Genomic DNA, 15,035 nt, shown 5'->3' with positions numbered 1-15,035 from the left:
CACAGCAGCTCCCAGCAAGTTGCTGTGGGACTCCCACACCACTACTGAGAGCGGTTTCTGTCTCTTTGATCTCTGCTTGAGGTGCAGGAGCTGGAACCCAGCTCAGATCAAACACATCAGCGTTCTGCCCACCCTGCTCCCCATCCCCTCCAGCTAGTCCCAGCCTCTCCCACACACTCTCACTATAATGCAGACACACTGAGAGCCTGACCCAACTTCTCAGACATCCCATTGGGATGAGATTCCCCTTGGTCCATGCTGACCATCCCTCCCCAGCCCCTCATCTTCCCAGTGCTTGTAAGTGGAGAGCAGGAGGTGCTGCTGGTCTTAAACACTACTGGTGTTTATGGCTGTCTTCCTCCTGATGATTATGAAGACAAAGAGACAAATAAACTCCTTTCTTAGGTTGTTTCTGTGTCACCAGAACGCAGCGGTGAGCTGTGCCATGAGTACAACAGTAATGAGTGCATTACTCTGCATGAAGACTGAGCCCTAGATTATGGCATGGTTAAATCCATTGTCTCTGGATAGTTTAATTACACAGTAAGTGATGATGTCTGCAGTGGAAATGGTGATTCCCAGGGTAGGATTATATGAGGACCTACCCACATTTCCCCAGACTCCAGCACTCCTCTATTCTGGGCTCCCTGGCTGCACCCATCTACTGCTCATTTGAGGACTGAGCCCCTCCTATGTGGCCTCATGATTTCAGGCAGTGCTATAACATATAGAAGCCAAGGGGACTGAATCACTGAATCGTAGAATACCTTGAGCTACAAGGAACCCAAACCCCTGACACCACACAAACCCAATGCCTGAGAGCTCCATAAGCTCAAGGCAACCACATTACTTCCCCCATGGCAATGGCCACTCTGCTGAGAAGTAACTTCCAAAGCAATGACAACAAGACATAGTGAATGTTCTCTGCAATTTATTGAGAATGGCAACATCCCAAACAGAAGAAGAAGGGAGGTGGGGACAGTACATCTTGCTCCATGTCACTGGGGGCCTGGCACACAAGAGCAAGCTTGATTCTCTTTAGATAAAGTCCTCTGGGCACCTGCGGCCACAGAAGGAGTCCCGTTTGTCCCTCGTGTACCACCACCCATCACACAAGTGAATGGAAGCAACAGGATGTACTGCATGCAGAAGCACCCCAGGGCTACGGCCATCAGGACAGAGGAAGAAAGAGTGGTTTTATACACATTTGCCACAGGGCAGCCAGAAATGTACAACGCAGCAAGGAAGGCACAGCGGTTCCTCCTTGAAATCAGCTCTCCGTACGGGGTCAATACACCAGCTGGGTGAAGACTATGCTCACATGCTGTTATTTCTTCAATGAGTAGAAGAGGGCTGCTGAGCGTGTGTCACAGGCCAACCAGGACTACCCGTAATGGGCTGTATGAGCCGGACAATAGACCAGCTGAGCTCAATGCGTGGCCAGTGGAACAGACACAGTTTGTTTCATAAGAGTAGGGGTATAACGCAGATGATCTAAGGAGGCCTGGGACACTGCTAACGCCAGGCCGGAAGAGAGGAAGATGCTTTGTTGTCCTTTCTCAGATCGTCAGAATCAGCGGCTCAGAAACCTCACTCCTGAAGACTTGAACGAGACGGTGTATGTCAGACGGCATCTCCGCATCCGAGGAGGATCCCCACCAGAGCTGAAGTTGCCACCCAGAGCAGCACATCCCTCCACATCACAGAGGGAGACGCTACCAGAATTGTACATTCCTCCCATCCCAATTACCACAAGGCTGCGCACAGAGCTTCACCCTCCAAAGCCTCCTCCTGGAGCCCACACATACACATCCTCCCAATTCCTCCTCCACCCTATCACCATGCCTCCGAAATCCTCCTCCATTCCGGCTGCCTCCAAATTCTTACCTCCATTGCTGCTGCCTCCAAATACCCTCCGCCCATTATAACCACTGCCTCCGAATCCTCCTCCAGTCCTCCTTTCTCAGAGAATGGTAGTCCTTTGCCTACCACAAGCTAGGACAGAAGAATAATAGTGGTTATAACAGATAGGCCAAGGTCGAGAGAGCCTTTCTCAGTAAGAGATGCAGCCTCTCCACTGACTGCAGATAACTTACAGACAATTGCACCGTTGGACAATTCACAATCGATTGACAGGCCTTGAGAACAGAAAAACAGACAATGAGGCTTAATCCTTGCCCGGACATGCTAGTTCCTTCGGCTAGAGAATATCCAAGCATATAATTATCTAGCTCTGTAGTTCACTCACTTCTATTCTGATAATTTCACTTACTGTTCCTACAAATAGAGGAATGGATAAACTATCATTGCAAAGAAAGAAAAAGTGGAAAAAACTTTGTGTTTCTGGTTAAAAAACACGATTACAAATCGTAAAATACCCTATAAGGACTTATCTCCAGCAGGGGATACCATAAAAACACCTCAAACTGCACAATAACATTGGATAATGGTCAGGAAAGAGTTTAAGAAGACACGAAATAAAGCAAACATACCATGTTCTCTCTCCTCCTTACCAGCAGCTTCCTGTACAATGCAATCATCCACATCCAGCCCGGACAATCGTTGATTGACTTCAGCAGAATCCTGGTACATACCTTCAGCACGGCGAGCCAAGTCCTCCTTCTCGTCCCTTGTTCAGGGCACATTCCAGCTCTTCATCTTTTTAGCCCTAGCATCTTTCCAGAGCCATCCTCACCCCATCTTTCCTCAGCCTCAGCAATAAGCTGTTCTCGAACTGCTGGTTACTGAGAGAAGAGCAAGGCACTCCGCCGATCAGCATTTAGTCCTGACCAAAAGTCCTCATACACCAAACTTGAATGTTCAAAGGATAAAGACAATGGCTCTAGAGTTGTAGGTAGAGCTGAAAGGAATACATTTTTCCCCAGAACCATAAAGTCATCAATTTTACTTTTACCCATTCTGATGACTGACAACCAGTGAGACACCACTATTATTTCCCTACCTCGCTTCTTCATTGTTATCAATCTCAGACCGCAGCGCTGGATATTCCAGTGTCAGTTCGCTGGATCCTCAATCTTGGTGTCTGCGCAGGCTTGTCCCGTGCCTTCCAGCAGTGCTTCTGCACCGCTCCTCATACTGAATGTGCACAGGACATAGAAACACTCCATTAGACAACTAACCAGAAACCAACAAAGTCCCCTATGCCACCATGGCACAGAGACATCTGGCAAGAAAGGGGCGTCCCAGCTGCCATGGCTCTCCCCAGCTCACCCTGCTCTGGTACCAAGCCTCAGCTTCAGCACGGCTGTTCTGGGCAATCTGCTCATACTGACGTCTGACCTCCTCGATGATGCTGTCCATGTCCAGGTGTCGGTTGTTGTCCATAGACACCACCACAGACAAGTCCCGGCTGATTGTCTGCATCTGAGCCAGTTCCTGTAACCAACACAAGAATAAACCTGAGCTTGAGAGCAGAGGAACCCAAGGGATGCTCCACACACATCCCAATGGGCACCTGTCCACATGCAAGATCCTAAGCCACATCTCCCCTCCTCACCCTTAATCCAGCCCAGCCCAGGAAAGGCTCCTACCTCCTCAAAGATGGCCCTCAGGAAGGTAATTTCATCAGTCAGAGCTCCCACCTTGGCTTCCAAATCCACCTTGGCCATGTAGGCAGTGTCAACATCCTACAAGAAAGAGCTCACTCTAGACCATGGCTTCTTTCCACCGTATGAGTGACCAGCAAGCAATGCCTCCCACCTGAAGCCTTCTGTCCCAGAGCTGCCTCATCCCAACCTCCTGCCAACCTGTCCCCTGCACTCACCTTCTTCAGCACCACAAACTCATTCTCAGCAGCAGTGCGCCTGTTGATCTCTTCCTCATACCTGTGATAAAAGAGGACAAGCCAGATGAGTCTCCTGCACAGCTCATCAAGCAATGGTTGTACCTCCTCTTTCTTCTCCCTCTCCCACTCCTGGAGAGCTACCAAGCAACAGGCAGACATTGGATATGTCTCCAATTGTCCCAGCTCTCCTGTCTTTTTGCTCTCTCCATCTCTGTACTTACTTGGTTTTGTAATCTTCCACATACTGGCGCATGTTCTGCAGTTCAGATTCCAGCTCTCCCCTCTGTCCCATCAGAGACTCCAACCTCCTCCTCAGGTTCTGGATGTAGTTCTCAAAGATGACATCCAGGTTCTTCCTGGGTCCTGCGGGCCCTTGTTGCTGCAGCAACTCCCACTTGGTGGACAGAACCTTGTTCTGCTGCTCCAGGAAGCGCACCTGAAAGCCCACAGAGGGTTGTGTGAGACCTTCACCTTGGGATCCTGGGGGACATCAGCCTCCTCAGACCTCCTGCTCCTTCTGGAAGCCATGGGCATTACCCACCGTGACTGACTCAAGCTTTCAAGCTTCTAAAGTGCAAGATGATTCACAACAGTACTGTTTTTGAGGCAATTCTGACATTTGCATTACAACCAAACACTTTGCCAATTGGAAAAGTAACTTCCATTCTCTCTGTGATTGCAGTTTTGGACATTACTTTCATCTCAGGTGAAGCTGAATCAATAAAGCAATTACTGTCTCATTTACTGTTCATCTGTTCTTCTCCAATGATTGTCTTTCTTTAGTTTCTGTTTGAAATTAAATTTATCCAAGGTCACTGGAAATGTATTTAACACTGTTACATTTATAGGATTGGTTCCTTGAAAAGAAAGTGACACCAAATGGAACTACAGTAATGAGATCTCTTTAGGACATTTAAATACAAGACAATGACTTTACCCTGAATCACTACAAATTAAGCTGAAGAACTGACAGGGCGAGAGAATCTGCAGCATGTCCTGATGATGCTGCCTTTAATCCTCCATTAGCATGAAATCCCGTTTCATTGTTCAGTATTACTTAATAAGACCTGAATAGCAACTTCTTACAAAGGCATCATTCTTGCAGACTTTGTCAAGTAACATTAAACGTGACTGTAAGGAAAGTAATCCCTTTGCACACTACAGGAATTTGTTCAAAGCTCTCAGCTCCACGTAAGAGTGGTCCTAAGTTCTCACCTTGTCAATGAAGGAGGCAAACTGGTTGTTAAGAGTCTTGATCTGCTCCTTCTCTTGGTTTTTCACTTGCTGGATCTGAGGATCGATCTCAACGTGGACCGGTCGCAGGAGACTCGAGTCAACATGCACTGGTTGGATGCCTCCAGGGAAGCCAGGGCCACCAAAGCCTCCCATTCCTCCTCCCATTCCTCCTCCCATTCCTCCACCATAGCCACCCATTCCTCCACCACCCATTCCTCCACCACCCATTCCTCCACCAATGCTACCTATTCCTCCACCATAGCCACCCATTCCTCCTCCACCCATTCCTCTGCCCCAGCCACCCATTCCTCCTCCATAGCCACCCATTCTGCCTCCACCACCGTAACACCCACCAGCAGCAATCCCTCTGCTGCTCCCCATGTTATGGAGGCTCCTGCTGCTGAAGCCACCGCACTGTCCACCACCTCCACCTCCCCTGGATGAGGAATATGAGCTGTAGCTGATCCTGCTTCTGCTGCCACCACCTCCTCCAAAGCCACCACCAATGGCAGAGCAAGAGCTGTAGCCCCTTCTACTCCCTCCTCCAAAGCTTCTACAGGCCGACTGCCGAGACATGGCTGCTTCTTCCAAGCAGAGTCAAAGTCAGGAAGAGTAGGAAGACCAACGGAGCTGTGCTGCTGGGGATGGATGCGGAGAGAAGCGTGCACAGCCTTCTCTGTCTCCACAGCTTCGGGCATTCCCTTTTATCCGCTCCTGGAGGTGGGCTGAAGCTCTTGGGCGTGAAGGTGGAAACCAGTTTATTATTTTCATCAGCATGGTGCTGTTGACAGATTCCCAGTGTAGCTTTACCTTATTTGGGCCTGCCTAGAAACACACCCTGCAATATAGAAGTGAATAAAAGAACATTGAAATAGGTCTCAGTGACTAAGTGGACTCTCATAGGTTTATGACTTGCTGGAAACCATCTTGCATGGTAATGCACTTTTCTGCAGCCCCTCATTGGACTCCCAGCCTTCTTTAATAGCTCCGAATAATTGCAGATATAGATCTTCCCAATCAAACCTTCATGGAAAGGAGAAGTTTTGATGAAATAACAGCTATAATATAGCTTTCACAACTCATCACACACACCCTAAATCTCCTTTTTATAGGTTAAATTGCCTTCGGCATATTAGAAGTTTCCCAATCTTCAATGGGAATTCGTGACACCAAAGTTTGAAGAGAGTCAGCATATTCTCCCGCTAGGAAGGCATGGCATCTTGGGGTGGGAGTGATGGAGCTTTGGATGGGAGTGTCTTCATCCTGCAGGTTAAATGCCCTCCCATTGAGGCTCCTCAAATCCAAAGACACGAGCTGGGAGCTTAGAGAAGGCTGGAGCAGAGCGGATGGCACACCATGGGTTCTGCTCCTTTCACGTGCTTATCTGGCAGTGATGGAGAAGGACAACTCTGGGAGAAGGATGGGACACTTCACAGAGCTGATTGTGACTGAGGGCAGAGAGACAAGCGCTACAAAAGCGGAAAGGCAGATTAATAATTCAAGATGGCGAGGGCTTCCTCCTGCTTTGGGCAATGATGCTGATCTCTTCCTTACTCAGTTATTTCCAAAGATGAGAAAACCAGTGAGGAAAAATGTTATGGAATGGAAGTATTTCAACTCCTAAGGCATAGTATATATTCTTGTTTTTCAGGTTTTCTTTGGGGTAAGGTAAGAAGTGCACTCTACTGGACATCCTCGAAAGAAAGAGGCTGATTTTATATTTGCATGTGAATGAAATTTACAACAGTTATTCCCAAAATTCCAAATGAAGGATAAAAAATATAAAATAAAACAAATGTAGAAGTGTTTCAAAGAACCCAGGACACAGGCAGTGGTTAAAGGGAGGCAGAGACCTGTAAATAGCATTTTAAACACCTTCTGTGTGCATTGTCTGCCTGGATATTTGAAAGTAAATAAGTACTTTCAAATATCTCTCTAGCTGTCTCCAGCTTGCCCAATGCCACAGGCTACAGCTGGAGAACGAGCACCATCCCAACACTGGGACAAGGACATTTTGCCTTACCAGAGAACGGTCTTCTTCCTTGGTTGGTGTCCCCAGGACAGATAAGGACAATCCCAGAGAAATGAAGGGGAACTTAGGGTTTAGCTGGGAAAAAGCAGGTTGTGTCTGCTCATGGCCTCCCTCCACGCTGCCAAATGCCATTGGGAGATGCTTTTCTCAGGTGGCAGCACGAGCGGCTTGTAACATCCTACACAGCAGCTCCACAACTGGGGGAAATGTGCTCACTCAGCCAAATGCCTGGATGCTGACCACGCTCAGCTCATCCAGATAAGACGCCCAGATTGAGTCACTCTGACGTCTCCAGACAAGATGGGAAGATTATAGCAGAGCTGGAGTCGTATCAGCATCCTCCAGGTGAAACTCGATAGGCAGCCTGGGCTCCAGCAATCCCTTCAGATCTCTTACACAAGGAGCCATGCACAGCACAGATGTCCACACAAAGCAAAGCCCAGACTTGGATGAGAAGCTGATGCTGAACCCAGCTGCAGACTTCACCAACAGACAGCTTTGGGTCCTGCAAAGACAGAAAGTCCTGGCACAAAGCTCTGGAGGCAGCACAGACAGAGATACCACCAGGGTTCCTCACTCAGATGATGAGACTGAAAAGAAACAGAGCTAAAATTAGGCACCAAAGCCGCTGACTCTTCACCAAGCCAAACCCAAAGTGCTCTTGGCAAAGGCCCAGATGCTCAGAGGCGTTGCCTTCCCATCTTCTTCTTCTGGGGACAAACAGAACTGCGTTACCCAACACCCCAACTGCTCCAAGGGACGAGAAGACCCCTCTGAAGACCCCACAGCCTTTTCCCATGGCCTGGAGTTGGTCTTTTCAGAGGGCTGCACCTCCTGACCCACTCTGGGGACACAGCAGCTCCCAGCAAGTTGCTGTGGGACTCCCACACCACTACTGAGAGCGGTTTCTGTCTCTTTGATCTCTGCTTGAGGTGCAGGAGCTGGAGCCCAGCTCAGATCAAACACATCAGCGTTCTGCCCACCCTGCTCCCCATCCCCTCCAGCTAGTCCCAACCTCTCCCACACATTCTCACTGTAAAGCAGACACAATAGAGCCTGACCCAACTTCTCAGACATCCCCTTGGGATGAGGTGCCCATGGGTCAGGATGGACTGTTCCTCCCCAGCTGCTGGTTACAAACACTGCTAGTGCTCATGGCTACCACCTCAAGTACCCAAGGCTCATTGCATGGTCAGTGTCCTCTTCCACTCTCACGGACATATTCCAGGCTGCCCTCTCACTATTGCACACAAGACCACTGGCATTTTCCCCACCTGACATGGCATGCGTGTCTCATTCATGAGTAAATCTGATGAGGAAGTGGTCAGCATGTCATTCAGATACCTTGTCTTCATCAATGACTGTACCGTGAAAGTTAATATGCTGCCAGACCCTACTGATTGCTCACCATCAGACCAGAGCTCCCAATGCCCCTCAGCACAGTTCCATGTCATTCACTTGGGTTCTGTTGTTGTACCCACAGAGCAGAGCTCCCCACTGCCCCTTTACTCCTTGCTGAGGGGCTGTAAGGCCATGAGGAGCTGTAGGCCACGAGGGGCAGAAGGCAATCAGGTCCCCCACTTCATGGGAGGGGCTGACCAAACCAAGGGACCTCAGCCACTCCTCATATCCCTTGCTCACCAGGCCCATCCCCTTATCTGTAGCCCTCCTATGGGAGCTCTCTGATAGTTTTATGTCCTTCTGACATCATGGTGCCCAAATTCTCACACCAGGTGACACCTCACCCGGCAGAGCCTATCTGCACTCAGCAGAAGAACAAACAAAGATCCCACCAACTCAGTTCTCCCATGGCTGTACTCATTCTCCCGAGAAGTAACTTCTAAAACAACGACAAGAAGACGTCACAAATGTTCTCTGCAATTTATTGAGAATGGCAACATCCCAAGGACATACCATGAACAGAAGAGGGAGGGAGGTGGGGACAGTACATCTTGCTTCATGTCACTGGGGGCCTGGCACACAAGAGCAAGCTTGATTCTCTTTAGATAAAGTCCTCTGGGCACCTGCAGCCACAGAAGGAGTCCTGTTTGACCCTTGTGTACCACCACCCATGACACAAGTGAATGGAAGCAAAAGGATGTACTGCATGCAGAAGCACCCCAGGGCTACGGCCATCAGGACAGAGGAAGAAAGAGTGGTTTTATACACATTTGCCATAGGGCAGCCAGAAATGTACAACGCAGCAAGGAAGGCACAGCGGTTCCTCCTTGAAATCAGCTCTCCGTACGGGGTATCCACGGGTGAGACTTTGCTCATGCTGTTATTTCTTCAATGAGTAGGAGGCTGCTGAGCAGTGTGTCACGGCCACCAGGCTCCCGTACTGGGGATGAGCCAGGTACACCAGCTGGCTCATGCTGGCCGTGACAGACACAGTTTGTTTCATGGTGGGGTACCGGAGATGGATTTAAGGAGGCTGGGCTGCTGCCAGGGGAAGGGAGGAGATGCTTTGTTTCTTTCTCAGTCGGTCGTCAGGGCTCAGAACCTCACTCCTGAAGACTTGACGGAGGTGGTTGTGACGCATCTCCGCATGGAGGAGGATCCCCCACCAGAGCTGAAGTTGCCACCCCCGGAGCCGCACATCCTTCCACTTCCAGAGGAGAAGCCTCCGCTGTACATTCCTCCTCCCATTCCACAGCTGCCACCAGAGCTTCCACCTCCAAATCCACCTCCGGATCCCATTCCTCCTCCCATTCCACTGCCTCCGAATCCTCCTCCCATTCCGCTGCCTCCAAATCCTCCTCCCATGCTGCTGCCTCCAAATCCTCCTCCCATGCTGCTGCCTCCAAATCCTCCTCCCATGCCTCCTCTGCCTCCAGAGATGGTGGTCCTGCCTACCACAGCTGGAAGAGATGCAGAGGTTACACATGGGACAACAGAAGGTTTTCTCAGTTGAGACTCAGCCCACGACTCAACAGCCCACCAAACTTCTCAACCTAAGCATACTTACAGACATTGACGTTGGACATTCCATCGTTGCACAACCTGCAAAATAAAAATGTGTACATTTCTGTTACCCAATGAGTCACCTTAAATCCTTAATATGTTTATTTTTATTAAACCATCACACCCTTAAGAGATTTTCTTTACTTTTGTTGACTATTTATTCCTTTTTCGTATATGCTGGTATCACTAAAGTATTTAAGGAGGGTAGCACTGATAATCCCTGTTCACAGTGAGGTTCTTCCAAACCTCAAGTTCTTTATGACACTTGCATATGCCAGAATAAAGCTGATGTATGAATAAATTGGAAGGAATTGGTCGCAAGTTGCCCATCCTGATAACCTCAAACATAATCCAGAGTACAAATGGCAAATCAACCTTTTTTTTTACTGGAAACACAATTTGAGATGGCACTATGACCCCAAAATTTGAGGGATACCTCCCAAATAGCAAGAACCCCCTTCAGTCAAAGGTGAAATGCTCTACCTGTTCTCCTCTCCCTCCAGCAGCTTCCTGTACATGGCAATCTCCACATCCAGGGCAATCTTGATGTTCAGCAGCTCCTGGTACTCCTTCAGCAGGCGAGCCAGCTCCTCCTTGTCCTTGCTCAGAGCACTTTCCAGCTCTTCCAGTTTGACCCTGGCATCCTTCAGAGCCATTTCACCTCTCTCCTCAGCCTCAGCAATAGCTGCCTGCACCTGCTGGTTCTGAGGAAGAAGAAAGGTAGCTCCTCAGATCACATTTTGTCCCCTGCCACCAGTCCTCAAACCCAGACTGGAAGGATCAAGGATAAAAGACAACAGTCCACAAAGCCAATAGTAGTAGAATCAAAGAACCCAGTTTAGTCCCACAGTCTAAAGCCAACATTTGAGCCCTTCATCCCTACCTGCTTCTTCACGCTCTCAATCTCAGCACGCAGCCGCTGGATATTCCTGGTCAGCTCCTGGATCTCAATCTTGGTGTTGCGCAGGCTGTCCCCGTGCATCCCAGCCGTGCTCTGCAGTTGTTCATACTGATGGAACAGACACAAAGCAAACCTTCAGTGAATCATTCCTAATGCCTCACCAAGACTTGTCTGCTTTTCTAGTTAATGTGCTGCTAAAAGAACCCATCTTGATGGTCACTACAACTTTTATGCTCACCTCAATGTGAAGCATGTAACTGAGACTCAGTTACTATTGTTTCCCTCATTTCTGAACTCTGAGATAGATTTTAGTTACACTAACAACCATTCTTTGTATTCTAGAAAGCTACTTTGTCCCGACATTTCCTAGCTAACTTATGCTGGAGGTCATATTTATTGAAGGGCTTGCACGGTTCTCCACAGTGAGATACTGTACTTGTTATAAACAGAGAGTCAGAACTTTCCCTGTGACTTCCTTGTACAGGCTCCAGACCTCACATGATTCATCTGCAATCTCCAGCTCCCTTGCAGGCTCCCTCAAGGGCTTCCCAGCTCACCTGGCTCTGGTACCAAGCCTCAGCTTCAGCTCTGCTGCTCTGGGCAATCTGCTCATACTGACGTCTGACCTCCTCGATGATGCTGTCCATGTCCAGGTGCCGGTTGTTGTCCATAGACACCACCACAGACAAGTCCCGGCTGATTGTCTGCATCTGAGCCAGTTCCTGTAACCAACATAAGAATAAACCTGAGCTTGAGAGCAGAGGAACACAAGGGATGCTCCACATCATCCCAATGGGCACCTGTCCCCAGGCAAGGTCCTAAGCCACATCTCCCCTCCTCACCCCTGATACATCCCAGCCCAGGAAAGGCTCCTACCTCCTCATAGATGGCCCTCAGGAAGTTAATTTGATCTGTCAGAGCTCCCACCTTGGCTTCCAACTCCACCTTGGCCATGTAGGCAGTGTCCACATCCTACAGGAAAGATCACATTTCCTCTTGGAAACAATAGTAACCACAGCATCTGCTCAGTGCTAATAGTAACAGCTCTGATAGCATTACTCAGACATACAAGAAAGAAGAAACTTCAAAGAGCAGCCTATGGACCCCACAATCTCCTTTGGTTTTTCCCACCCAAGAAGAAATTCCCCCCCAAAGCCCAGGCAAAGCTTAGCATTCAAGCAATCAAACTGTGCCCATGACTCACCTTCTTGAGCACCACAAACTCGTTCTCAGCTGTTGTGCGCCTGTTGATCTCTTCCTCATACCTATGGAAAGTTAAAATACAAGCTGAGTTTCCTGAATATTCTTGCCTAAGGCCACACAAAGCCAAAAAGAAATGCAAAATAAGAACGACTATAATATTTAGACTGACAAACCTACATTCATAATTACCACAAAGTGAACAAACGTGAAGCAAAGTAACCAGCAAGGTACAAGCTACCATTGCTGCCAGCTGCTTGCATTGCTCTCCATGTTCTCATCTCTGCACTTACTTGTTTTTGTAATCCTCAACGTATTGCTGCATGTTCTGCAGCTCAGATTCCAGCTGTCCTCTCTGTGCCAGAATGGAGTCCAGCTGCCGTCTCAGGTTCTGGATGTAGTTCTCAAAGATGACATCCAGGTTCTTTCTGGGTCCTGAGGGCCCTTGTTGCTGCAGGAGCTCCCACTTGGTGGACAGAACCTTGTTCTGCTGCTCCAGGAAGCGCACCTGAAAGCCAACACGTGGAGGATGCAGACCATGCACAAAGAGTGGTCAGCTCTTTGTGTCATTATGCCAGAGGCTGTTGTTGAGTCAATTGCAAGATGAGGGAAAGGAGGAAATGTCCAAGTCATGTTCAAGTCAAGGGTGCAGCACCAACTCCAACACATTCCCATATAGCAGGTAGCCTAGAAACATTAGTTTTCTAGTCCGAAATAAAGATTGCATATTTGAAAACCAAGAGAGGGAAAATAAGAAAAGCAACCCTACACTTGTGAATAATTAAATAGGAGGGAGTTTGGAAAGGGAAGAGTGCAGAAGTGAAACCTGAAGTTTGGAGGCGTTTAGTCTTGCAGGAATAACCTATTAGGTGAACCTGGTGCAACAGGCTAGATTAAAGCCCTGAAGATACAGCTTTGATCTCATCTGGAAGAGAGATTCTCATCTTTTCCTTAGCAGTACTTGAGAAAAAGCTCTTCTTGAGCACCTTAACCTGCCCATATTTAGCTCAAAAAGGAAGTTTCTGCAGAGCTTGGCATCTCCTCCGAATTTTTGCCCTTAATTAATCCCAGTCCCACTCCCTCACCTTGTCAATGAAGGAGGCAAACTGATTGTTAAGAGTCTTGATCTGCTCCTTCTCCTGGTTTTTCACTTGCTGGATCTGGGGGTCGATCTCAACATGGACTGGCTGTAGCAGGGTTGGGTCGACCTGCACGGGCTGAATGCCAGGGCCACCTCTACCAGGGCCACCAAAGCCAAAGCTTGGGCCACCATAGCCACCCATTCCTCCACCACCCATTCCTCCACCATAGCCACCCATTCCTCCACCAAAGCCACCCATTCCACCACCACCACCACCCATTCCTCCACCAAAGCCGCCCATTCCTCCACCCATTCCTCCTCCATAGCTTCCTAGCCCTCCGTAGCCTCCACCAAAGCCACCCATTCTGCCTCCATAACCTCCACCGCCGTAGCATCCACCCATGGAAATCCTTCCGCTGCTCCCCATGTTATGGAGGCTCCTGCTGCCAAAGCCTCCACAACGTCCACCACCTCCATATCCATATCCCCTGGACACAGAGAACGAGCTGTAGCTGCTCCTGCTTCTGCCACCACCTCCTCCAAAGCCACCGCCGATGGCGGAGCAAGAGCTGTAGCCCCTTCTGCTCCCTCCCCCAAAGCTTCTGCAGACAGACTGCCGAGACATGGCTGCTTCTTCCAAGTGGAGTCAAGATCAAGAGGAAGAGGAGGATGAATGGAGCTGGGCGGTGAGAAGATGCGTGCAAGGAGAAGGGAAGGAAGTCCCTCTGACTCGAGGGCAGTTGATGCACTCTTTTATCTGTTTCTGGAGGTGGGCTGGGTTTGCATGGGCGTGAAGGAGGAGACAGTTGCTGTCTTCATCAGCTTGGCGTGGTTTACAGATTTTCATCTTCAATTTGCCAAACATTGACCCTACCCAGAAACACACCCTATAATGCAGAAGAAAATTAAAAAAGATACAACCGTGTCTACCAAAGGGCAGCACTCTGACTAAGAAACCATGTAGTCCTGCGGCGCACTAACAGTCCCGCTGTGACAGACGTGGCTTTTTTTCACCTTTCATCCATTGTGGTTGTTTCCCTGCTTACGTTTATCTTTATTTTCATCTTTGACTCCAAAGCCCCATGGCAGGCAAGCGCTGCGGCTCATGCCAAATTGTAGCGCAGCTTACACAATTCCCAAAACACACCTATGTTACACCCTTAGCCTTCTCTTCTACGTGGAAAATTGCCTTTGGCTTTGAGAAGTAGTTTCTCAATCCAGAGCCAGGGCTCAGCAAATTGCATTTTGATGAGGCTTTGCATCTTTTTGATAAATAAAACCCTACTGGAGTGGAGATGCCGTGGCAATGGCTGGAGTTGGAAATTCACCTGCTGTCGGGTGAAGCTCTTACTGAACACAAGTGTGCAGCCTTTGTGACAAGACAGCCTCCGCATCCATGGAGAAATGCCAATGAGAAACCCCCTTAGGGTTCTCCAAAGGCTTCAGGAAGTGACTGACCATGAGAAGAGCCAGGGAAAACCTCAGCAAGTCAGCTGCTACCGCGGGAAGTGCGGACAGACAGGCGGACGGCCCTGAGAACAGGCGGAGAGAAGGAGGCATGCAAAACGAGCTGCCCACATAATGCGTGCTGCAACTGCTGACATGCAATTAGCGAGGCAGAGGATGCTAAACAGCTCACCTTGTTTGTAGACACATAAAATGGAGAGAACAGAGCACACAATAACTTTCACTGGAGGAAACGCATGCTTTTCAACTGCCTGGCTTCCTTTGGCATTTATATGCAAATATATCTTTGGCAGACAGGTAGAGTGGTAAGTTGTGTTGAGCCCTCTGTTATGAACACAGGAAGGTATCT

At 48.9% G+C, this 15,035-nt stretch overlaps 1 protein-coding gene across 1 annotated transcript in view; it reads right to left on the bottom strand.

The window, feature by feature from the left end:
- LOC107325814 (keratin, type II cytoskeletal 6C-like) overlaps positions 1 to 14,082 on the bottom strand; it is a 20,794-nt gene extending 6,712 nt beyond the window's left edge. The window contains exons 1-14 of the mRNA XM_015887004.2: positions 13,224 to 14,082; positions 12,432 to 12,646; positions 12,143 to 12,203; positions 11,815 to 11,910; positions 11,496 to 11,660; positions 10,921 to 11,046; positions 10,521 to 10,741; positions 10,042 to 10,076; positions 9,749 to 9,934; positions 5,021 to 5,292; positions 4,027 to 4,241; positions 3,785 to 3,845; positions 3,552 to 3,647; positions 3,232 to 3,396 (exon numbers count right to left, since the gene is read on the bottom strand). Coding sequence (XP_015742490.1) covers positions 3,232 to 3,396; positions 3,552 to 3,647; positions 3,785 to 3,845; positions 4,027 to 4,241; positions 5,021 to 5,292; positions 9,749 to 9,934; positions 10,042 to 10,076; positions 10,521 to 10,741; positions 10,921 to 11,046; positions 11,496 to 11,660; positions 11,815 to 11,910; positions 12,143 to 12,203; positions 12,432 to 12,646; positions 13,224 to 13,844 — 2,535 coding nt within the window. The 5' untranslated portion in view covers positions 13,845 to 14,082. The remainder of the gene's footprint in view (positions 1 to 3,231; positions 3,397 to 3,551; positions 3,648 to 3,784; positions 3,846 to 4,026; positions 4,242 to 5,020; positions 5,293 to 9,748; positions 9,935 to 10,041; positions 10,077 to 10,520; positions 10,742 to 10,920; positions 11,047 to 11,495; positions 11,661 to 11,814; positions 11,911 to 12,142; positions 12,204 to 12,431; positions 12,647 to 13,223) is intronic.
- Positions 14,083 to 15,035: the final 953 nt, after the last annotated feature.

Source organism: Coturnix japonica, linkage group LGE22C19W28_E50C23 (assembly GCF_001577835.2).
Source record: "Coturnix japonica isolate 7356 linkage group LGE22C19W28_E50C23, Coturnix japonica 2.1, whole genome shotgun sequence".
Lineage (NCBI taxonomy): Eukaryota > Metazoa > Chordata > Aves > Galliformes > Phasianidae > Coturnix > Coturnix japonica.
This window is presented reverse-complemented; position numbering and strand designations above follow the sequence as displayed.